Below are 25,285 nucleotides of genomic sequence, written 5' to 3' on the forward strand. Positions count from 1 at the left end.
CCAACTGTCCAGTACACTTGCCAGCAGTGTCAGCGAGGGCTCAACTTCCTTTGGTGAAGTGGGTAAGTCCCAGTCAATTGGGATCATGTTCTTCTGTACAATTCATTTTACAGCTGTAGTAGATGTTCAGTGGGGGAGAGGAGGGTCTATAGACCAGAAAGGATCAGTATCTTACAGCGATATCAAACTTCCACTAACTCCATGCCATCTTATAACTGAAGCTATCACTCAAATGGAAACATAGCTCTTCTTCCAAGTTTCTGAATTCTATAAGTTTGTTTGCACATCAGGTGTTGGAGGATGTCATGTGTGGCTCTGGGTTCTTCTTCCTAAAAACTGCCATCTCAAAAGATTTTCAACCCTCAGTACTCTTTCTGTATTCGTTCTATTCAATATGGGCCATCTTCATATAGTTATGACATCTGAGGTATTGGAGTTGAGAAGTAATTAAAGAAACCAGCCAATAACTGTGTATTTGCAACATATCTGGGTTAATGCAGACAACATGTACTCCGTTTTCTGCATAGTTGTTTCTGAATATTATAATGCCATATTTGACAGGAAGAAGTGGTGCTTAATCTTAGAACTTGTGACTTAAAATTATTCTCATAGATGTGATGTATGAACTATAAGGTTGGAAAATAATCCACATTCCATTTTTATTTTTCTGGTTACCACCAAATGTTTTACTGCCACAATTAGATTTACATGGCTTCTATCCACTTTAAGATTACTTTCAAATCTTCCTTTACCCTTTGGCTTTCACCTATTCTCTCTCTCTCTCTCTTTTAAGATTTTATGTATTTATTTGTCAGAGAGAGAGAGCACAAGCAGGGGGTGCAGCATGCAGAGGGAGAAGCAGGCTCCCGGCTGAGCAAGGAGCCCAATGCTGTACTCCATCCCAGGACCCTGGGATCATGACCTGAGTGAAAGGCAGATGCTAAACCAACTGAGCCACCCAGCTGTCCCTCACCTATTCTCTTTATTCAGCTTTAAAGTACGAAACTTATGAGTAACAACATATCAAATTTAAATTTCTACACCCTTCTCTTCACTATCTGATCCAACATATGCTAGGGAGCAAGAAGAAAGAGAAGGAAAGGATATGGATAATCTAGATTGAGTGGACAATCAAAAGCTGACTACAAGATAGTCTGAGGATTATTCCCTGCCTTGAAATTTCTCAGAATCTGTCTTCCCCTTTCTAAGTACAATATTTAAAGATAAAAAGCTTTGAAAGCCCAGATTGAAAATAGCTACTGGTTGTAAATTTAGAGATCTGGCTGAACGAGTATGGATGAAGCCTCCCCAAGATCAGAAACAGAGTTCTGATTCTGAATCCTCTTTCATTCTTCTAGATTTACTTGAACTTGAAGGAAAGAAAAAAAAAATGTCTCCACTTCTGAGAAGCATCTTCAATATCACTGAAATGTTCAATCAATATGCTTCACATGATTGTGATGGGGCAGCACTAAGCAAAAAAGACCTGAAGAACCTCCTTGAAAGGGAATTTGGAGATGTCCTTCGGGTAAGAAATAATACAAAGAGAAAATCTACTGATTTAGGGTTATAAAATTTCTTCTCAGGAGAGATCATTGCAAAGAATGGCAACATATCCATTTTGTACCATCACAGCTCTACACTACATTCCCTATTCACTTATCTTTTTTTAAGATTTTATTTACTTATGAGAGAGAAAGACCATATGTACTCAAATGCAGGGGTGTGGGGGGTAGAGGAAGAGGGACAAGTAGACTTATGCTGAGTGCAAAGTCCATTGCTGGCTCAATCCCACAACCCTGAGATCATGACCAGAGCAGAAACCAAGTGTCCAGTCTGGTGTTTAACTGAGCTGCTTAGGTGCCCCCACCCCCATTCATTTCTGAGTATTCAGCTGGCATTGTAGTCTGAGAACTAAGGAAGTTGTTAGCAACTATTTCATGTACTTGATGGCAATGAATGAACTGTTCATGGGAAGTTACCACCAAAGATGTCAGATCAAACTAAACTTGGAAGGAACTTACATTTATTTCCAAATTTAAATAATTAAAATCAGCCTATTCCCTAGTAAAATGGTGTTAACATGCATGCTTTGTTCTGTTTTCAAACATGGGATAAAAATCGATCAGGAGTACTGGCTATTTCAGACAGAAATGGCTGCTGTAAAACTTCATAAATTTCCATTGTATTTCTCTTGAGGATTAGTTCAGTCTTACCCAGCTCAAGAGAAGATGGATTCTTTTGACCAGCATTAAATTACAAGTTACAAAAATTTTCAACAGATGTTTTAAAATGAAGTGTTCCCATTTTACACAGGACAAGACTTAATACACATTGGATATTTTTCTAATTGCTCTTAATGTCTTTTGAGTGTCTGCATATCACAAACCATTCATCGTGGGAAAAGTTTACTACTTGTAAATAGTACATTGTACAATTTTTGTTTTCATTTTTTAATAGAGACCACATGACCCTGAGACAGTAGATCTGATCCTGGAACTTCTAGATCGAGACTGTAACGGGCTCATCGATTTCAATGAATTCCTCCTGTTCGTTTTCAAGGTAGCTCAAGCTTGTTATTACGCTCTCAGTCAGGCCTCCGGGCTAGATGAGAAGAGGGCCAAGTGTGAGGGAAGGGAGAACCCATTACAAGAACCCAGGCAAGAAGACCAAAGGAGATTTGAGCCCCAGGACAGACAATTAGAAGAACGCAAGCAGAAAAGGCAAGAACTGGAGAGGGAGCTCGCTGAGGAAGAGAAGCAGCGGCTGCAGAGGCGAGAACGGGAAGAGCGCCTTGAGGAGGAAGAGCATCTGCAGGGGCGCAAGGGTCGGGAGCTAGAGAAATTTTCTAACCAAGAGCAAAGCCAAGAAAGAAGGGAGCAGCGAGAACTCCAGAAGGAAGAGCAGCTGGAAAGGCTAGAGCGCCAAGAGCAACGGGAGCGGGCGCTCCAGGAAGAGGATCAGTTGGAACCGCAGAGACGCAAGGAGACGCGCTTGCTGCAGGAGCTGAGGCGCGTGCAAGAGAGACGCGAGCAAGAACTGAGGCGCGAGGAGCAGCGCTTGGAGCAGGAACTGAGGCTCGAGCAGGAGGAAAGACGTGAGCAAGAACTGAGGCGCCAGCAGGAGGAAAGACGTGAGCAAGAACTGAGGCACCAGCAGGAGGAAAGACGTGAGCAAGAACTGAGGCGCGAGGAGCCCCGCTTGGAGCAGGAGCTGAGGCGCGAGCAGGAAGAAAGGCGCAAACAGGAGCTGAGGCGGGAGCAGGAGGAGAGACGCCAGCAGCTGAGGCGCGAGCAGGAGAGACGCGAGCAAGAACTGAGGCGCGAGGAGCAGCTCTTGGAGCAGGAACTGAGGCTCGAGCAGGAGGAAAGACATGAGCAAGAACTGAGGCGCCAGCAGGAGGAAAGACGAGAGCAAGAACTGAGGCGCCAGCAGGAGGAAAGACGTGAGCAAGAACTGAGGCGCGAGGAGCCCCGCTTGGAGCAGGAGCTGAGGCGCGAGCAGGAAGAAAGGCGCAAACAGGAGCTGAGGCGGGAGCAGGAGGAGAGACGCCAGCAGCTGAGGCGCGAGCAGGAAAGACGCGAGCAAGAACTGAGGCGCGAGGAGCAGCGCTTGGAGCAGGAACTGAGGCTCGAGCAGGAGGAAAGACATGAGCAAGAACTGAGGCGCCAGCAGGAGGAAAGACGAGAGCAAGAACTGAGGCGCCAGCAGGAGGAAAGACGTGAGCAAGAACTGAGGCGTCAGCAGGAGGAAAGACGTGAGCAAGAACTGAAGCGCGAGGAGCCCCGTTTGGAGCAGGAGCTGAGGCGCGAGCAGGAGGAAAGGCTCAAACAGGAGCTGAGGCGGGAGCAGGAAGAGAGACGCCAGCAGCTGAGGCGCGAGGAGCAGCGCTTGGAGCAGGAGCTGAGGCGCGAGCAGGAGAGACGCGAGCAAGAACTGAGGCGCGAGGAGCCCCGCTTGGAGCAGGAGCTGAGGCGGGAGCAGCAGCTGAGGCGCCAGCAGGAGGAAAGACTCGAGCAGGAGCTGAGGCGGGAGCAGGAAGAGAGACGCCAGCAGCTGAGGCGCGAGGAGCAGCGCTTGGAGCAAGAGCTGAGGCGCGAGCAGGAGAGACGCGAGCAAAAACTGAGGCGCGAGGAGCCCCGCTTGGAGCAGGAGCTGAGGCGGGAGCAGCAGCTGAGGCGTGAGCAGGAGGAAAGACTCGAGCAGGAGCTGAGGCGGGAGCAGGAAGAGAGACGCCAGCAACTGAGGCGCGAGGAGCAGCGCTTGGAGCAAGAGCTGAGGCGCGAGCAAGAGGAGAGACGCGAGCAAGAACTGAGACGCGAGGAGCCCCACTTGGAGCAAGAGCTGAGGCGCGAGCAGCAGATGAGACAGGAGCAGGAGGAGAGACGCGAGCAGCTGAGGCGCGAGGAGCAGCGCTTGGAGCAGCAGCTCAGGCGCGAGCAGGAGCTGAGGCTCGAGGAGCCGCGCTTGGAGCAGGAGGAGAGACGCGAGCAGGAAGAGAGACTCGAGCAACAGCTGAGGCGCAAGCAGGAGGAAAGACGCGAGCAGCTGAGGAGCGAGGAGCCCTGCTTGGAACAGGAGAGGCGGAAAGAGCAGCTCAGGCGCGAGGAGCAGCGCTTGGAGCAGCCGCTCAGGCGCGAGCAGGAGCTCAGGCGCGAGGAGCCACGCCTGGAGCAGGAACTGAGGCGCGAGCAGGAAGAGAGACTCGAGCAACAGCTGAGGCGCGAGCAAGAGGAAAGACTCGAGCAGCAGCTGAGGCGCGAGCAGGAGGAAAGATGTGAGCAGCTGAGACGCGAGGAGCCCCGCTTGGAACAGGAGAGGCGGAAAGAGCAGCTCAAGCGCGAGGAGCCGCGCCTGGAGCAGGAGCTGAGACGTGAGCAGGAAGAGAGACTCGAGCAACAGCTGAGGCGCGAGCAGGAGGAAAGACGCGAGCAGCTGAGGAGCGAGGAGACCCACTTGGAACAGGAGAGGCGGAAAGAGCAGCTCAGGCGCAAGCAGCAGCTGGTTGAGGAGGCGGTGGAACAAGAAGAGGCCCAAGAGCGGGGCAAGAGCCGCACCCCAAGGTGGCAGTGGCAGCTCGAAAGTGAGGCAGAAGCTCGTCAAAGCAAAGTCTACTCCAGGCCCCGCGGGCAAGAGCAGAAGCACTGCCCGGAGCAGGAGGAGAAGAGGTGGCGCCAGCAGCGCGAGCAGCAACTCCAGGAGCAGGAGGAGGACGGCCAGTGGCAGCGCGGGTTCCGGCCCCTCCGGGAGGAGCGCAAACGGCGGCTGCAACGCGAGGAGCAGGCACGCCTGCAGAGGGAGGAGGAAGAGCCGCGCCGCGACTTCAGATGGCAGTGGCAGGCTGAGGAAGAGAGCAAGAGGCGCCGCCAGAGGCTGTCGGCCAGGCCCGCGTCGCAGGAGCTGCGGGAGAAGCAGTTAAGAGCGGAGGAGCGGCAGGCGCGGGAACTGTTCTGTGAAGAGGAGGAGGAGCGCCGCCAGCGACTCGAGAGGGAGCAGGAGCAGCAGGTCCGTGAGGAGAAGCAGCTCCAGTTGGAGGAGAGCTTCCAAGAGGACCGGGAGAGGAAGCTACACCAGGAAGAGCAGCGCCACGACCAAAAATGGAGGTGGCAACCAGATGAGGAAAGCCAGAGACGGCGCCACATAGTGTACGCCAAGCCAGCTGAACGAGAGCAGCTGAGGGAAGAAGAGCAGCTGCAGAGAGACGAACGTGAGAAGAGGCGCAGCCAGGAGCGGGAGAGACAATATCGGGAGGAAGCGCAGCTGCAGCAGGAGGAAGAGCAGCTGCAGAGGGAGGAACGCGAGAAGAGGCGCCGCCAGGAGCGGGAGAGACAATATCGGGAGGAAGAGCAGCTGCAGCGGGAGGAAGAGCAGCCGCAGCGGGAGGAAGAGCAGCTGCAGCAGGAGGAAGAGCAGCTGCAGAGGGAGAGGAGGCGCGAACAGCGCGACAGGCAATATCTGGAGGATGAAGAGCTGCAGCGCCTAGACGGGAAGCGGCAATTCCAGGATGACGATCAGCGCGGTGATCTGAAATGGCAGTGGCAACCAGAAGAAGAAAATCAAGTTCGTAATCATAGGGTTTACTCCAAACGCAGAGAGAATGAAGAAAAGATCCAGGAGGGCGACAAGAAGTTCCGCCAGGAGGAGCAGCTCCTGCAGGAAAGGGAAGAACAGCTGCGCCGCCAGGAGCGTGACAGAAACTTCCTGGAGGAAGAACAGCAGCTGCGTCGCAGGGAACGTGAGCAACAGCTCCGCCAGGAGCGCGACAGAAAGTTCCGCGAGGAGGAACAGCTCCTGCAGGAAAGGGAGGAACAGCTGCGCCGCCAGGAGCGCGACAGAAAGTTCCGGGAGGAGGAACAGCTCCTGCAGGAAAGGGAAGAACAGCTGCGCCGCCAGGAGCGGGACAGAAAGTTCCGTGAGGAAGAACAGCAGCTGCGCCGCAGGGAACGTGAGCAACAGCTCCGCCAGGAGCGCGACAGAAAGTTCCGCGAGGAGGAACAGCTCCTGCAGGAAAGGGAGGAACAGCTGCGCCGCCAGGAGCGCGACAGAAAGTTCCGCGAGGAGGAACAGCTCCTGCAGGAAAGGGAGGAACAGCTGCGCCGCCAGGAGCGCGACAGAAAGTTCCGGGAGGAGGAACAGCTCCTGCAGGAAAGGGAAGAACAGCTGCGCCGCCAGGAGCGGGACAGAAAGTTCCGTGAGGAAGAACAGCAGCTGCGCCGCAGGGAACGTGAGCAACAGCTCCGCCAGGAGCGCGACAGAAAGTTCCGCGAGGAGGAACAGCTCCTGCAGGAAAGGGAGGAACAGCTGCGCCACCAGGAGCGCGACAGAAAATTCCGCGAGGAAGAACAGCAGCTGCGCCGCAGGGAACGTGAACAACAGCTCCGCCAGGAGCGCGACAGAAAGTTCCGCGAGGAGGAGCAGCTCCTGCAGGAAAGGGAGGAACAGCTGCGCCGCAGGGAACGTGAACAACAGCTCCGCCAGGAGCGCGACAGAAAGTTCCGCGAGGAGGAGCAGCTCCTGCAGGAAAGGGAGGAACAGCTGCGCCGCCAGGAGCGCGACAGAAAGTTCCGGGAGGAGGAACAGCTCCTGCAGGAAAGGGAGGAACAGCTGCGCCGCCAGGAGCGCGACAGAAAATTCCGTGAGGAAGAACAGCAGCTGCGCCGCAGGGAACGTGAGCAACAGCTCCGCCAGGAGCGCGACAGAAAGTTCCGCCAGGAGCGCGACAGAAAGTTCCGCGAGGAGGAACAGCTCCTGCAGGAAAGGGAGGAACAGCTGCGCCGCCAGGAGCGCGACAGAAAGTTCCGCGAGGAGGAACAGCTCCTGCAGGAAAGGGAGGAACAGCTGCGCCACCAGGAGCGCGACAGAAAATTCCGCGAGGAGGAACAGCAGCTGCGCCGCAGGGAACGTGAGCAACAGCTCCGCCAGGAGCGCGACAGAAAGTTCCGCGAGGAGGAACAGCTCCTGCAGGAAAGGGAGGAACAGCTGCGCCGCCAGGAGCGCGACAGAAAGTTCCGCGAGGAGGAACAGCTCCTGCAGGAAAGGGAAGAACAGCTACGCCGCCAGGAGTGGGGCAGGAAGTTTTGGGAGGAGGAACAGCTCCTGCAGGAAAGAGAACAGCTGCGCCGCCAGGAGCGTGACAGAAACTTCCTGGAGGAAGAACAGCAGCTGCGTCGCAGGGAACGTGAGCAACAGCTCCGCCAGGAGCGCGACAGAAAGTTCCGCGAGGAGGAGCCGCTACTGCAGGAAAGGGAGGAACAGCTGCGCCGCCAGGAGCGCGATAGAAAGTTCCGCGAGGAAGAGCAGCTCCTGCAGAAAAGGGAAGAACAGCGGCGCCGCCAGCAGGAGGAGCCGCAGAGGCGCCGTAGCCAAGTCTGGGAGAAAGAAGACATGGGCAGTCAGCAGTCTCTGGAGCCTGGCAAGCGTCAGTTTGCCAGTGTCCCGGTGCGCTCCAGCCCTCTCTATGAGTACATCCAAGAGCAGAGATCTCAGTACCGCCCATAGGAGATGCTGCCAATATCCGGACACCTACCAAAGCTTCCAGCAAAAGAAAATGAGGAACACTGGATACCAAATGACTCAAATGTTTCTGGTTGTGGGAGAACTCTCTGATGTTCCAAAATCTTTTTTTTCCAAAACCTTAAACTACACTTATTTCATGAACCTTTTACTCTTACCTTTTATTCTTCCTGAAATAATTCTTTACTGCAGGGTGTCTTTGCTCTTTGGTGCAGATATGGTGTGCATTTTTTTAAAACATAAATAATTTGTTTAAGGAGTTTTGTTTGGAGAACGTTAATTTGTTGCTTTCAAAGGTAGCAAGAATATGATTTAAGATTCAAAAGAACTGGGTCTTTTTTTTTAATGGTTGGTCCATTGTTTGGAGAGTTTCAATATTTTTAATATTCAGTTGGTATTTCTTCTTGAGCCTGAACGACATTAATATTTACCTACAAATAGACTGGCTTTTGTGACATAATTAGCACAGATTCTGCAAGGGGACTGAATTTTTACAACCTTGAAGAGCACAGGGGGGAGTGACTTCTACAGAAAAACTCCCTCTGAAATCAGCCCCTAACTGGAAGAAATATCTGTTATGAAGAAGGTTTAGCTTCAAGACTTAGAATTTGAATTAGATTTTTTTTTCACACTTCATAAACACTTAAAATCTCATGGAGCAAAAGCAAGGTGTTTCTCAAACAACTCCAGAGTTCAAATTTTAAAACTCTCTACTGTAGTCTATAGTGCTCAGTTTCTTTTCCCCCAGTCTTTGATGAGTTTGAGAATTTTACTACCTTTGTTCATTTTAACTGAGAAGGAAACTGCTCAGGATCCTGTAAACACCTATTTAGCTCTAGGGCCAATAAGCAATCACAGCATTTTGGGGGAGAGAAAGGGAAAATTTGTGAACAGAAGGGCAAGTTCCTAGAGGCCCTTAGATGAGACCCATCAGCCCACAATCCTTTGAGGCCTATTGATACTACATTGGAGATGTTCTTATTGAAATGATTGGACTGTGTAAAAAATAATAAATGTTTGGCAAATAATTATTTTTGTCTGTTTTGATTATGCATCAAATCATAATTCAAGATCTAATGGTCTGTAACTGATGTAATATCCCACATAAGGGTATTTGGCTACCATTGTCTATGTCTAAATATGAAAAATGAAAAAAAAAAAACCACCTATTTTCCCCAACCATTTTTCCCTGTAAGGTTGAACCCTATATTATTTGCATCTCCAAGCTGCAATTCTCTTTCCAAGTGTTTTTATTCTTGACCCCACAGCTTTCTATTCTAGCAGTGACTCACTAGTCATGACATTATACGTTATTTGAATAATGTGTTTATACAAAATTATTTGTATAATGTGTTTGTTAATTCTTCCTTCTGATAATACAGCAGCTTCTTGGTCTCTGGTGTCTGATAAGCCAAAGTAAAAAATTGCCTAAAAGTTCAGCTCAATATTATAGAAATTATAGATTATCTATTGACTTAAGCAACATAATCTATGAGGTGACACAGTCAGAAGATGCTTAATACTAATCAGGCCAAAGTATAAAATTGTTATCTAATAATCCAAACCACCCTGTGCCACTTGCTGAACTCTACATTCAGCATTTACACCTTAGTAACTAGGAATAAGTCCAGGAAGGCCCTGATCGAGGAAAGGATCATTTCTAATTGTGAGGGTCATGGCGAGAAGATGTTCTAAGTTACAGATACTTAACATTTTAATCAATGGTAGAGACAATAAAGCAAAGCCTATAGCTCCTGAGAATCATTCTGATAGAGTAAGGTGATATTTTCTGCAAGGAGCACTGGGCTCTTGCTACTTTAACACAAATAGCAGGTACCCACAAAAGACAGAACCTGGGAATCCCCTGATATTACCTTGGAACTTCATCTCTTTCAAATGATTTCTAGCTGGAAAAACTGTTTTTCTCTTAAGGCAAGTGTAAACTTTTCCTTACTTAAGAATCTTCACAGGGGCACCTGGGTGGCTCAGTGGGTTAAAGCCACTGCCTTCGGCTCAGGTCATGATCCCAGGGTCCTAGGATCGAGCCCCGCGTTGGGCTCTCTGTTCAGCAGTGAGCCTGCTTCCTCCTCTCTCTCTGCCTGCTTCTCGGCCTACTTGTGATCTCTATCAAATAAATGAATAAAATCTTTAAAAAAAAAAAAAAAAAAAGAATCTTCACAGAAACCCCAGAAGAGCCTGACTGGCTTTCCCCAAGATCCTCTCAGTGGGCACCATTTCAGAGCCTGCTTATAAATATCAGCCCCAGGATACTCCTGAAATTTACACTCATCATCTAAGCTACAGTTCAACTATAATAAAAACAATCAAAGCCCTTCAGACATCTTATAGCACTTTACAAGATGAGGAAAGGGCCAATTTCCAAAGAAGAAAGTATTGTTTCATCACAGTTATAATAACATGTAGTTAGGAAAAAAAATGCCAGCCAGTCCATGCCCTATGGCTCTTTTAGTTGCTGGCAAAAGAACGTGCTGGCAAGCCAACCTTCCTGCTCCACCTGATTAATGTACATGCATGGGCAGAAACTTGAAGCTGTTGGGCAACTGGCTGCTTACCTATAAACTGGGAGCTCTAGTAACATAAACTGGCTCCTACTGGGGAATGGGGTTGAGAGTTTAATACATATAATCTGTGATGGAAAAGCTGGTCTCCATCTTATGGGCTGAATTATGTTCCCCCTAGAGGTTCATATGTTGAAGTCCTAACCCTCAGCACATTAAAATGTAGTCATATTTGGAGATGTAGTATTTAAATAGGTAATTAAATTTAAAAAGGTTATTATGCCATACAAATGGTGTCCTTATAAGAAGAGGAAATTTGGACACAGACATGGAGGGAGGGAAGATGATATAAAGACACACGAAGAAAATGGCCATCTACAAGCCAAAGACAGAGATCCCTGGAACAGATCCTTCTCTCATGGCCCTCAGAAGAAACCAACCCTTTCAACATCTTGATCTTACACTTCTAACATCCAGAACTGTAAGAAAATTAATTTATGTTGGTTGAACCACCCAATCCATGACACTTTGTATGATTACTCTGGCAAACTAATACACCACGCAAGGTGAGGTTATGCTGGGAAATATCTGTATTATAATGTGACGATCTTATTTATCCTTTGACATTTTACAAGCAGATCCTGGTTACTCAAAGACACTTTACTAAATCTGCCATAGTTTCTATGGTGCAGTGGAAAGACTGCTACAAGGAATCAGAAGTCTGGGATTCATTCATTCAGTCATTCAGTCATTCATTCAGCAAATATTTATTGAGTCCTTGCTATGTGCAAGGCATTCTAAGGCACTATGCATACAGTAATGAAATAGTCCTTCTCACCCATACCATCACTTTACTATCTGTGTATCCTTGTGCAAGTCACAGGCCTTCTGGGCCTCATTTCGTATTATGAACTATGAGGCTGAAATACCTATCACCAAGGTTATTCCAAGGACTGAAAAAAAAATTAATTCAAACATTCAGTTTGTTCAACTGAAACTCTAAAAGCAACGCAAATAATGCCTCACCCCAGCTTCTACCCTGAGCTAAGAAGAAGCAGGAAAAAGAATTAACTGATGGTGACTATCAGAGCCTACTTCTAACTTCAAAGATCCTGCCTTTCTAGCCAATCAGATCTGAAGTTCCTTCCATTTATCTCCCAAATTCTTCTCCAGAGTGGTTTCCTATTATCCCAAGTTTATTCATTGAGGGAGAAGACGCTAAACCTACCTTATTTTATTTTATTTTATTTTACTTTTTCAGTGTTCCAAGATTCATTGTTTATGTACCACACCCAGTGCTCCATGCAATACGTGCCCTCCTTAATACCCACCACCAGGATCACCCAACCTCCCACCACCCTCTCTTCCAAAACCTTCAGTGTGTTTCTCAGATTCCACAGTTTCATGGTTCTTCTTCCCCCCCGATTTTCCCCAATTCACTTTTCCTTTCCTTCTCCTAATGTCCTCCATGTTATTTCTCATGCTCCACAAATAAGCAAAACCCATGATAACTGACTCTCTCTGCTTGACTTATTTCACTCAGCATAATCTCTTCCAGTCCCATCCATGTTGATACAAAAGTTGGTTATTCATCCGTTCTGAGGGAGGCATAAAACTCCATATTATATATGGACCACATCTTCCTTATCCATTTGTCCGTTGAAGGGCATCTTGGTTCTTTCCACAGTTCGACGACTGTGGCCATTGCTGCTATGAACATTGGTCTTCTTTTCACTACATCTGTATCTTTGGGGTAAATACCCAGTAGTGTATTTTCAGGGTCATAGGGAAGCTCTATTTTTAATTTCTTAAGGAATCCCCACACTATTTTCCAAAGTGGCTGCACCAACTTGCATTCCCACCAACAGTATAAGAGAATTCCCCTTTCTCTACATCCTCTCCAACACATGATGTTTACTGTCTTGTTAATTTTGGCCATTCTCACTGGTGTACGATGGTATGTCAAGGTGGTTTTGATTTGAATCTCCTTGATGGCTAGTAATGATGAATATTTTTTCATGTGTCTGTTAGCCATTTCTATGTCTTCTCTGGAGAACTGTCTGTTCATGTCTTCTGCCCATTTTTTCATATGATTATCTGTTTTTTGAGTGTTGAGTTGAGGAGTGCTTTATAAATCTTGGTTATCAGCCCTTTGTCTGTAGTGCCATCCATGGGTTAACTCTTTGTTTTGTTGACTGTTTCCTTTGCTATGCAAAAGCTTTTGACCTTGATGAAGTCCCCAAAGTTCATTTTTGCTTTTGTTTCCTTTGCCTTTGGAGACGTGTCTTGAAAGATGTTGCTGTGGCTGATCTCAAAGGGGTTACTGCCTATGTTCTCCTCTAGGATTTTGAAGGATTCCTGCCTCATGGTGAGGTCTTATATCCATTTTGAGTTATCTTTGTGTATGGTGTAAGAGAATGGTTGAGTTTCATTCTTCTACACATAGCTGTCCAACTTCCCCAGCACCATTTATTGAAGAGACTTTCTCTTTTCCACTGGATATTTTTCCTACTTTGTCAAAGATTAGTTGACCAGAGTTGCGGGTCCATATCTGGGCTCTCTACTCTGTTGACTGGTCTCTGTGTCTGTTTTTTTGCCAGTACCATGCTGTCTTGGTGATAACAGCTTTGTAGTAAAGCTTGAAATCAGGCAACGTGATGCCCCCAGGTTTGTTTTTCTTTCTTAATATTTTCTTAGCAATTCAGGGTCTTTTCTGGTTCCATACAAATTTTAGGGTTGTTTGTTCCAGCACTTTGAAAAATGCCAGTGGAATTCTGATCAGGATGGCATTGGAAGTATAGATTGCTCTGGGCAGTATAGACATTTTAACAATGTTGATTCTTCTGATCCGTGAGCATGGAAAGCTGTTCCATCTTTTTGTGTCTTCTTCAATTTCTTTCATGAGTGTTCTATAGTTCCTCAAGTATAGATCCTTTACCTCTTTGGTTAGGTTTATTCCCAGGTATCTTATGGTTCTTGGTGCTATAGTAAATGGAATCGATTCTCTAATTTCCCTTTCTATATTTTCATTGTTAGTGTATAAGAAAGCTACTGATTTCTGTACATTGATTTTGTATCCTGCCACATTACTGAATTGCTGTATGAGTTCTAGTAGTTTGGAGGTGGAGTCTTTTGGGTTCTCCATATAAAGTATCATGTCATCTGAGAAGAATTTGACTTCTTCATTGCCAATTTGAATACCTTTATTTCTCTTTGTTGTCTGATTGCTATTGCTAGGACTTCTATTACTATGTTGAACAACAGTGGTGAGAGCTAGCATCCTTGTCGTGTTCCTGATCTCAAGGGGAAGACTGTCAGCTTTTCCCCATTGAGGATGATATTCACTGTGGGTTTTTCATAGATAGATTTTATGAAGTTGAGGAAGTTCCCTCTATCCCTACACTTAGAATCCTTTTAATAAGGAACAGATGCTGTATCTTGTCAAATGATTTTTCTGCATCAATTGAGAGGACCATGTGGTTCTTCTCTCTTCTCTTATTGATTTGTTCTATCACATTGATTGATTTGCAAATGTTGAACCACCCTTGCAACCCAGGGATAAATCCCACCTGGTTTTGGTGGATAATCTTTTTAATGTACTGTTGGACGCTATTAGCTAGGATTTTGTTGAGAATCTTGGCATCCATATTCATCAGGGATATTGGTCTGAAATTCTACTTTTTTGTAGGGTCTTTGTCTGGTTTGGGGATTAGGGTAATGCTGGCTTCATAAAAAGAGTCTGGAAGTTTTCCTTCTTCTTCAATTTTTTGAAACAGCTTCAGGAGAATAGATATTATTTTTTCTTTGAAAGTTTGGTAGAATTCCCCAGGGAATCTGTCAGGTCCTGAGCTCTTGTTTTTTGGGAGGCTTTTGATCACTGCTTCAATCTCATTACTAGATATCGGTCTATTCAGGTTGTCAATTTCTTCCTGATTCCATTTTGGAAGTTTATAGTTTCCAGGAATGCATCCATTTCATCTAGGTTGCTTAACTTATTGGCATGTAACTGTTGATAATAATTTCTGATGATTGTTTCTATTTCCTTGGTGTTAGTTGTGATCTCTCCCTTTTCATTCATAATTTTATTAATTTGGGTCTACTGTCTTTTTTTTTTATTAGTTTGGCCAATGGTTTATTGATCTTATTGATTCTTTCAAAGAACCAGCTTCTAGTTTCGTTGATGCATTCTACTGTATCTCTAGTTTCTATCTCATTGATCTCTGCTCTCATCTTGATTATTTCCCTTCTTGTGTGTGCGATTGACTTAATTCGTTGTTGATTCTCTAGTTCTTTAAGGTGTAAAGACAGCTGGTTATTTTGGATTTTTCAATTTTTTTGAGGGAGGCTTGGATGGCTATGTATTTCCCCCTTTGAACCGCCTTTGCTGTATCCCACAGGTTTTGGACCTAAGTGTCTTCATTCTCATTGGTTTCCCTTAATTGTTTAAGTTCTTCTTTGATTTCCTGGTTGATCCAAGCATTCTTGAACAAGGTAGTCTTTAGCTTCCAGGTGTTTGAATTCCTTCCGAACTTTTTCTTGTGGTTGAGCTCCAGTTTCAAAGCACTGTGATCTGAGAATATGAAGGGAATAATCTCAATATTTTGGTATCAGTTGAGTCCTGATTTGTGACCCAGTATGTGGTCTACTCTGGAGAAAGTTCCATGTGCACTCGAGAAGAACGAGTATTCTGTTGTTTTATGGAATGTTCTGTATATATCTATGAGGTCCATCTGGTCCAATGTGTCATTCAATGCTCTTGTTTCTTTATTAATTTTCTGCTTGGATGATCTATTACTGAGAGTGGCATGTTAAGATCCCCTACTATTAACGGATTCATAGCAATATGACTCTTTATCTTGATTAACCATTGTCTTATGTAGTTGGCTGCTCCCATATTTACAATATTTACAATTGTTAGATCTTCTTGGTGGATAGTCCCTTTAAGAATGATGTAGTGTCCTTCTGTATCTCTGACTACAGCCTTTAGTTTAAAATCTAATTTATCTGATATGAGAATCACTACCCCAGCCTTCTTTTGAGGCCCATTGGTATGAAAGATGCTTCTCCATCCCTTCACTTTCAGCCTGGATGTATCCTTAGGTTCAAAATGGGTCTCTTGTAGATGAATATGGATGGGTCCTGTCGTTTTATCCAATCTGCAACCCTGTGCCATTTTATGGGAGCATTTAGGCCATTCACATTGAGAATCATTTTTGAGAGATACGTTTTTATTGACATCATGTTACCTGTGAAGTCCTTGTTTCTATAGATTGTCTCTGTAAATTTCTGTTCAATGATATTCTTGGGTTTTTTCCTCTTTTATAGAACCCCCCTTAATATTTCTTATAGTGCCATCTTGATGGTCACATACTCTTTTAAACCTTGCTGGTCCTGGAAGGTCTTTATCTCTCCATCCATTTTGAATGTCAGTCTTGCTGGATTAAGTATTCTTGGCTGCATGCTCTTTTCATTTAGTGCCCTGAATACATCTTGCCAGCCCTTTCTGGCTTGCCAGGTTTCTGTGGACAGGTCTGATGTTATTCTGATGGGCCTTCCTCTGTACATAAGGAATCTCTTCCCCCTAGCTGCTTTCAAAAGCTCCTGCCCAAAATTATGATTCATCATTTTCACAATCAGGTGTCTCAAGGTCTTTCTAGATTTATGATCTTGGGGGGAGAACTTTCTGCCTCTAGGACACGAATGCTAGTCTTCTTCTTTCTCCGCCCACCTCAGGGATTCCAATAATTCAGACATTGGAACGTTTCATGGCATCATTTATTTCCCTAATTCTGTTTTCATGGCTTCTAAGCTATTTATTCCAGGCCTCCTCCTGATCCTTTTTCTCTATCAGTTTGTCCTCTAGATCACTAATTCTATCTTCTGCCTCATTTACCCTAGCTGTTAGAGAATTTAGATTAGATTGGAACTCATTGATAGCATTGTTAGCATCTTCCCTGGAGGCTTTCACTTCTGCCCTAATCAATTCCATTTTGTCATTAATGGATTTCTCCATCCTAGCCATTGCCTGGATAATTGTTAGCCTGAATTCCCTTTCGGACCTACTGTTTATGTCCACATCCAATAGCTCCGATGGAGAGGGCACAGTCTCTGAATTTTTCCTCTGTTGGGCATTCCTCCTCCTAGTCATTTTGGTGAGAGATGGCTGAGGGGATGTGTAGCTGAATATATCAACCGTGGTCCAGGCAAGGTGCACCCTGGAATGCTTCTGAGCAATTGGGAGTCCCCATCAAAAAGAAAGAAAAAAGAAAAAAAGAAATAGAGAAACAGGAAAAAAAGAAAAGAGAAGACCCAGCCCAAATGGGCCCCAAAGGTAAGATATTTAAAGTATACAAACAAAAACAGACAAACAAAAAGACCGACAAAAGTAAATGACAAGAGAAAAAAAGAAGAAGAAGAAGATGAACCCAGCCAAAATGAACCATAAGTATAAGATTTATATACTATCAGAACAAAAACAAATACACAGAAACACTGACAGAAGAAAAAGATGGGAGGGTGGTTGTAAATTCTCAGTGTGGGCAAGGAAGGTTATTTTGAGTCTTTCTGGGTGTATCTTGATATCTTTGTTAAAGGACTCAACTTTCCCTAGATAAAGGGGGATTAAAACTGGTTTATATATAGGGGTAGTATTGACTGGAAAAATAGGATTACCTTGAAGTTTATCTCCATATGAATATTTTAAAAAATAGAAAAGCAAATGAAAAACACAGGTATATGTATCAAAAAAGTTCAAGTTAAAAGGTTATTATGGAATTTGTTGTACTGAACCTCTCGTTATGATGGTAAATAGGTTAAAAACTTATCAAAAAAATCAAAAAGAACAAGAATAGTGGGAACAAATTAAAAATAAAAGTTGTATCTATGAAGTATACAGGCTTTAGGGCAATACCGGGAGCTTAATATCTTCTTTCCCCCTGATATTGTGGTTTTACAGTTTTATGTGGACCTTGTGGTGGTTGTCCTCTTGTTTTGTTTTGTTTTATTTTGTTTTGGCTGGCTTTCTGGAGGAGGGGCCTGCCCAGTGGATTTTCAGGCAGTCTTGCCCCCTATCAAAGGGCTGGGCTCTGAGGAAACGGGTTTTTCAGGCTTTTGTTCTCTGGAGGCTTTTTTGTTTGTTTGTTTGTTTCTTTTCTTTTTTGTTCTCTGGAGGGTTGTTTGTTTTTGGTTTTGTTTTTTTTCCTTTTCTTTTTCCTCCCCTTGGCAGCTTTTGGCTAAGAGTTCTTCAGTTCTTCAGAGGTTTAGAGGAAAGCAAACTGCACCCAGACCTCTGTCTCAGAGAGAAGCCTCAGTCTGTTCCCTTCTGGGTGCTCCAGAGCACATAAACTCCTCCTCTGTCACCTCCCAGAGCATGACCCCAGCCACAGTCTCAGGGGTAGCAGGAGCTCCCGCTTGTGCCCTGCTGCTACCAAAACCACGAGAGGCACTAGTCCAGAGAGATGGCTTCCTTGGCTGCCTCTGCCACAGCTGTCTGGGCAGGTCCAGACCCCTGGAGAGGTCCCAACTGGAGAGAGCATGCTGAGATTTTCACGCTGGCTGGCAAGGGTTGGGAGTGTTCAGATTCTCACCGGTCCTAGAGAGCACCGACTAGCACCCTCACAGACCTCTCTCAGGGAGGGCATGGAGGGCGACTCAGACCCCAGTCACACAGCGCAAGTGCAGAGTGCAACAGACTGTGGTTCTAGAGAGTGCCAGCTGGCATCCACATCAGACTCTCTCACATGCCACCACCTCTCACGGGGGCCCCAGTGGCTCAGGGACCAAGACCCGGCTTCTTCGCTGCACTCTCTCTGGCACAGTGCCAGCTGTGGCTGTCCTGGGTCCATGGGCCTAAGCCCGTGTCCCTAACTGCCCGATTCCACCAATTTCCCCTTAAGATCTTTTGCTCTTTTTGAGTGCTTTTAACCAGACTCCAAGTTAATGCTGGTCCCCAATCACAAGACACTCTCGTCTTGGGATATTACTTCCCAATTGGTCTCTTCTGGTGGCTCCCTCCCTCTTTTGTTTATCTTCCAATATCAGTCTGATGTTCCCACTCTTCTTTACCTGTCCACTGGAGTCTTTTGCCCCAGTAGAGATCCAGAAGTGTATAATTCTAACCTCAGGCTGATTTCATGGATGATCAAAGTGCTTTGGTAGATAATCAGCTCACTTTAGGGGACCAGTTGAAACAGCACCTCCTACTTCTCCACCATCTTGCCCCCCCCCAAGTTTTCTTTTTTAATTCTATTGTTCTTTTTTTATTTCATTTATTTATTTCACTTCATTTTTTATTTAATTTAATCTAAAAATACTATTTTATTCTCTGATTTTTTTCTCTGGTGTTGCCACAATTAATCTCTTTGGAGTATATTTGAGGGTTTTGTTTTTGGTTTTTTTTTTTTTTAATTTCTCTTCTGCTTCCTGAGCTATATGTATTTCCTCTGGGTTCAGTTTATCTTGTTTTTTTTTTTTTTTTTTCCATGCTGCTGATTTACTGATATGCCTAAATATTCTTAGTTTCCCCTTTATATCAATTAAAAGATCTGAGTTTCTTCTGATTTGAATAAATAGGTCTGTTTTCACACCAATTCTCTTACCTAGATGGGAACTTGCAGCAGGCTGGATGAGAAACCTGTCAATTTTCAGAGAAATGGCTGTCAGGATGCAGACCTGCCCTTTCCCCACACCCCACTAATTTCATATGGAAAGGGTTTTCCTAGAGTATTAATATCTATACAAGATGCCTTAGCTTTCAGTCCATCTATTGGTCAACAAATATGACAGAGCACCTACTGTAGTCCAGATACTCATACAGCTTCTGAGGATAATATGGAAAATAAGATACGGAATCCTGCCCTCAAGGAGTTTACACTTAACCATTTCTAGGAATTTTGTTCAATATCTTTAGGGAAGAGCCATTTGGGGTTTTGCTAAGAAGGTTAGGCAGTATATGCTCAAATGTCTATGTTCCATGCTCTAAAGTGGAGGAGGGATATGGGTATGGCCACTGAGACAGAAGTTCCTCACATAAACTCTCAATTACTTTCCCTATTTAAAGCCTCACTTCCTACTCCCACCTCCATTGTACCTGCTAATTCTGAGTCCAGAACTTCTCCAGGTTTTGATGGCTGGACCCACCTTCACCTTTGCCCCTCCTTCATAACACATTTGGCACTGTGCCTTTCTCCATCTGTTTTAATTGAAATGTTCTATGAACATTCAATCATCCACTTTTCAACGTCCATAAATTTCCTAAATCTAAGCTGTAATCTCCAGTTCTGCTTATAATTTTGGTTTATTTTTTTCTTCCTGTATATTTTTATTTTAGAAGATTCCCAGAGAGACATAAGGATATACATTTTCTCAGTCCACCATCATCTTGAACACTTTTACAATAAGAAAAAAAGATAATGAAATTATAAATATAAACTAAAGTCTTTTTTGCTTGCCACATATTCCAGTATTAAAGAGAATCATTAAAAATTGCTTTATTGGGCACCTGGGTGGCTCATTCATTAACCATCTGCCTTTGGCTCAGGTCATGATCCCAGGGTCCTGGGACTGAGGCCCACATCAGTCTCCCTGCTCAGCAGGAAATCTGCTTCTCCCTCTCCCATTCCCCCTGCTTGTGTTCCTTCTCTCTCTGTGTCTCTCTCTGTCAATTAAATAAAATCTTTAAAAAATAATAATAATAATAAATTGCTTTATTAGCAGGGCACCTGTGTGGCTCCCTCAGTTAAGTGTAGGATTTAATTTCAGCTCAGATCATGATCTCTGGTCATGAGAACTAACTCCATATCTGGGCTCCACACTCAGTGCAGAGTTGGCTTCTCTCTCTCACTCCTTCTCTGCCCCTGCCCCACTCACACATAGCTCTCTCTCTCACACAAATACATAAATCTTTTTTAAAGTTGCTTTATTAACCATCTCTTCCAAAGTAGACATCATATCGGTTTTATTTGAAGCTTCATGGAAGACTTCAATTGTGACCTTTGAAAGTAAGAAGCTCTTAAACATAGTTTTATGTTTCTATTTATTTGTGTATATAGGTATGTATTCATTCGTTTAAGAGAGACAGAGAGATAGCATGCATGTGAGGGGGAGGGGCAGAGAGAGACTCTCAAGCAGACTCCAGCTAAGCTGAGGCTGCATTCCAGGACCCTGAGATCACTACCAGCGTAAAATCAAGAGTTCAGCACTATTGTTTCTCAGTCTTTTGGCTAAGATCAAGTGAAGAGTCCAGGGCTTAACAGAATGAGCCACCCAGGCACCCCAGACATAGTTCTTTATTAATCAATTTCTTTTGACTCTGTCTCTCTCCCTTTCTTCATTATCGCTATGCAAAATTAGAAGGGACAGGGCATCTTGGAAGGACTATTAGAGATAATCTTTTTAAAAGAAGAAAGGGCAGCCCGGGTCTTTTCTTTGGTAATAGAATTGTTTGTAGTTTATTGCATAGTAGTCTAAAGCATTTTTTTTTAAACAAAAAATCATTCTTATCGTCTCTTCCCATCTCTCTCCTGCTTCTGCCATCCCTTAAGTCAACACCCACCCAGAAGTATGGGTATTAATAAATGGTCTTAAGTGCTGAAAAAAATAAGAATGCCTGTAAAAGGGCTGGGGAGCCAGAGCTTTAATTGTTCAAGGTACAACCCTGACCTTCTAAATAGAAAATATAACCTAAAAACATAGACATTTAGGATTGAAAGAATTCAATGTTCTTCCCTCTAAGCCGTTCCAGCCTTGCCACATGCTGTGGCAGTACTCCCCCATAACCTAGCCAATGGATTGTGATTCAGCCTCTATTTGACAGTTCCAGGAACAGGGATCTGGTTACCTTAAGAACAGTCTACATCAGTGACAGACAACACTGTTCCTTAAAGAGTTCTTAATAAAAACTTAAGACTTCTTTTTAGAAATTGTCAATCACATAGATTCTAGCTCTATTCTCTGGCATTACACAGAATAAGGAATTCAACATAATAGAGATACCATGAGCTCAGAGATATTCTTGAGGCATTTCAATTCTAAATCCAGGCTTTCCATTTACTAGGCACATGGCCACAGTGCCCAGTAAGAGCCTTAACTTCTTTATTTACTAAGAGAGGATAATAACTACCTAAAAGGTCTATGAAGATTAAGTAAGACCGCCCATGTGAAGTACCTGACCTGTCTTAAGTGTTCAATGAATGTAAGCTCCTTTCTCTTCCGATCCCATTCCTTATTCCCTGAAAACCCTTCAAACATTTGAAAACATCTGTTATGTTTTCCCTACGTCTTTCTTTCCACTCCAACCTTGAAAATACTCAGTTTCCTTCAGCCATTTCTCATGAAACTGTCCTGTAACCTCCAAAACAGGGAGACAGAATTTGCTCAACTTTAAACACCCCAGTGCCTGGCATAGTGGCTGGGAAATAGTAGGTACTCAGGAGATTTTGACTGATCAGAATTAAGATGACCTTCACATGCCAATCCCAATTCTCAGGAGGAGGCTTCTGCATTTTAGGACAGTAATGAGAAAATTTTTTACAGGTGGGAACTATCAACATAGATTCCCCACCCCCACCCCAACACTCAGTTCCACTGTACTTGTACTTGTTTTGATTATCAGGAAGATCAGAACAAGGTTTTGCTCAATATCGATGTTGCCCTTAGCCTCAGTCTTGTAAAATTACCCCCCTCTGCATGCCTCCATGCTCTTGGTCTTTGCCTTTAATAGTTGTTTTCATGGGTCTATTTCTTACATGCTTTTATAAGCAGGCAAAAATGTTTTAAAACTTACCCTGTTCTCTTTTTTCTTATTTATTTATTTTAATAAACATATAATGTATTTTTATCCCCAGGGGTACAGGTCTGTGAATCGCCAGGTTTACACATTTCACAGCACTCATCATAGCCCATACCCTCCCCAATGACCATATCCCCACCACCCTCTCCCGTCCCCCCTCTCCCCAGCAACCCTCAGTCTGTTTTTTGAGATTGAGTCTTTTATGGTTTGTCTTCCTCCCAATCCCATCTTCTTTCATTTTTTCTTTTCTTACCCCCCCAACCCCCCCACATTGCATCTCCACTTCCTCATATCAGGGAGATCATATGATAGTTGTCTTTCTCCGATTGACTTATTTCGCTAAGCATAATGCCCTCTAGTTCCATCCACATCGTCGCAAATGGCAAGATTTCATTTCTTTTGATAGCTGCATAGTATTCCATTGTGTGTATATACCACATCATCTTTATCCATTCATCTGTTGATGGACATCTAGGTTCTTTCCATAGTTTGGCTATTGTGCACATTGCTGCTATAAACATTCGGGTGCACATGCCCCTTTGGAGCACCACGTTTGTATCTTTAGGATATATACCCAGTAGTGCAATCGCTGGCTCATAGGGTAGCTCTATTTTCAGTTTTTTGAGGAACCTCCACACTGTTTTCCAGAGTGGTTGCACCAGCTTGCATTCCCACCAACGGTGTAGGAGGGTTCCCCTCTCTCCGTATCCTCACGAGCATCTGTCATTTCTTGACTTGTTAATTTTAGCCATTCTGACTGGTGTGAGGTGGTATCTCATTGTGGTTTTGATTTGTATTTCCCTGATGCCAAGTGATGTGGAGCATTTTTTCATGTGTCTATTGGCCATCTGGATGTCTTCTTTGCAGAAATGTCTGTTCATGTCCTCTGCCCATTTCTTGATTGGATTATTTGTTCTTTGGGTATTGAGTTGCTAAGCTAAGCTAAGCTTTTTATAGATTTTGGATACTAGCCCTTTATCTGATATGTCTTTTGCAAATATCTTCTCCCATTCTGTCAGTTGTCTTTTGGTTTTGTTAACTGTTTCCTTTGCTGTGCAAAAGCTTTTGATCTTGATGAAATCCCAATAGTTCATTTTTGCCCTTGCTTCTGTTGCCTTTGGTGGTGTTCCTAGGAAGAAGTTGCTGCGGTTGAGGTCAAAGAGGTTGCTGCCTGCATTCTCCTCAAGGATTTTGATGGATTCCTTTCTCACATTGAGGTCCTTCATCCATTTTGAGTCTATTTTCGTGTGTGGTGTAAGGAAATAGTCCAATTTCATTTTTCTGCATGTGGCTGTCCAATTTTCCCAGCACCATTTGTTGAAGAGGCTGTCCTTTTTCCATCGGACATTCCTTCCTGCTTTGTCGAAGATTAGTTGACCATAGAGTTGAGGGTCTATTTCTGGGCTCTCTATTCTGTTCCATTGGTCTATATGTCTGTTTTTGTGCCAGTACCATACTGTCTTGATGATGACAGCTTTGTAGTAGAGCTTGAAGTCTGAAATTGTGATGCCACCAACTTTGGCTTTCTTTTTCAATATTCCTTTGGCTATTCCAGGTCTTTTCTGGTTCCATATAAATTTTAGGATTATTTGTTCTATTTCTTTAAAAAAATGGATAGGATTTTGATAGGGATTGCATTAAATGTGTAGATTGCTTTAGGTAGAATAGACATTTTCACAATATTTGTTCTTCCAATCCATGAGCATGGAACATTTTTCCTTTTTTTAAAAATTAATTTATTTATTTTAATAAACATATAATGTATTTTTATCCCCAGGGGTACACGTCTGTGAATCGCCAGGTTTACACATTTCACAGCACTCATCACAACACATACCCTCCCCAGTGACCATATCCCCACCACCCTCTCCCGTCCCCCCTCCCCCCAGCAACCCTCAGTCTGTTTTTTGAGATTGAGTCTTTTATGGTTTGTCTCCCTCCCAATCCCATCTTCTTTCATTTTTTCTTTTCCTACCTCCCCCCAACCCCCCCACATTGCATCTCCACTTCCTCATATCAAAGAGATCATATGATAGTTGTCTTTCTCCGATTGACTTATTTCGCTAAGCATATTACCCTCTAGTTCCATCCACGTCGTCGCAAACCTGTTCTCTTTTTAATATCTAATAAAACAACTAATCTAATTCTCTGGTTAATTAAATATTCTCTGCAAAAAAGGACAGAGATCTAGATGGCAATAAAAACATTTACTAGTTCAGCATCTCAGGCTCTCTCCTACCTGCCCTCAAATTGGTAATTTCTAGGCCTCCCTCTCCCCTTTACATAAAGAACACCAGAATATGGATACCTGTTTCTACACTCCTTGAATTACAAAAGCACCTTTAAAGAGCAGATATCAATCACTTTAAAAAAAAAAAAAAATAGCACATTCTAGGTAAGCAAAGTTCACACCCAGCAAGAATTTTTTTTTTTTCTAACTCTGCCTCTGGGCAAGGAGAGCAGAGCATTGAAACACCTGAATCAACTGGTATCTCCACTCTTGTCACATGGCTCAATGGCACCTCTATTTTTAAACACATGATTGACACCCATCTGTCCAGCTGGGTCAAATACAGTCCATCCTGTGGGCAGAGGAAGGAATCAGATGACTTCTGAGGTCTCTGCCAGCCCTATGATTTGTCAAACAGAAATGTAATTGTGTCCTTAGGTTGAAAAAAAAAAAAAAAGCCAACACCACCCCAAAGATCATTCAAAACTATAACCTGCAAGTCAGCAAATGAAGAAAAATATCCCCTCTCCTTCCTTTGGATGAGTCTGAAACCAAGACTTAACTGAAGCTGCCTAAAAAAGGAAACAAAAATAAGAGAAGCTGAGAGTAGACAAAGAGAGGAGACTGGGTTTGCTTGTGATGAATCAGGGCATTAGACCTGGAGGGTGTCTCCTTCCTAACTGTGCAATTAGGGACTCAATAAAAGGTTTCAGTACCTGCTGTCAGCTCACAGCC

The 25,285-nt window shown here is 44.3% G+C and overlaps 1 protein-coding gene across 1 annotated transcript; it reads left to right on the top strand.

Annotated features, from left to right (window-relative positions):
• The first annotated feature begins 16 nt into the window (after positions 1–16).
• TCHH (trichohyalin) lies at positions 17–10,156 on the top strand. Its single transcript, XM_080800668.1, has 3 exons — positions 17–62; positions 1,359–1,528; positions 2,461–10,156. The coding sequence occupies exons 2-3, from the start codon at positions 1,391–1,393 to the stop codon at positions 7,996–7,998; spliced, it is 5,676 nt and encodes a 1,891-aa protein (XP_080656794.1). The 5' UTR covers positions 17–62; positions 1,359–1,390; the 3' UTR covers positions 7,999–10,156.
• Positions 10,157–25,285: the final 15,129 nt, after the last annotated feature.

The sequence above is a fragment of the Martes martes genome (assembly GCF_963455335.1).
Source record: "Martes martes genome assembly, chromosome: 4".
Classification (NCBI taxonomy): Eukaryota; Metazoa; Chordata; class Mammalia; order Carnivora; family Mustelidae; genus Martes; species Martes martes.

Bases quoted from the DNA above. Each gene is read 5' to 3' on its own strand.
- TCHH (XM_080800668.1), top strand. From the start codon at position 1,391: ATGTCTCCACTTCTGAGAAGCATCTTCAATATCACTGAAATGTTCAAT. The intron at 1,529-2,460 runs GTAAGAAATAAT...ATTTTTTAATAG, and splicing joins AATTTGGAGATGTCCTTCGG to AGACCACATGACCCTGAGAC.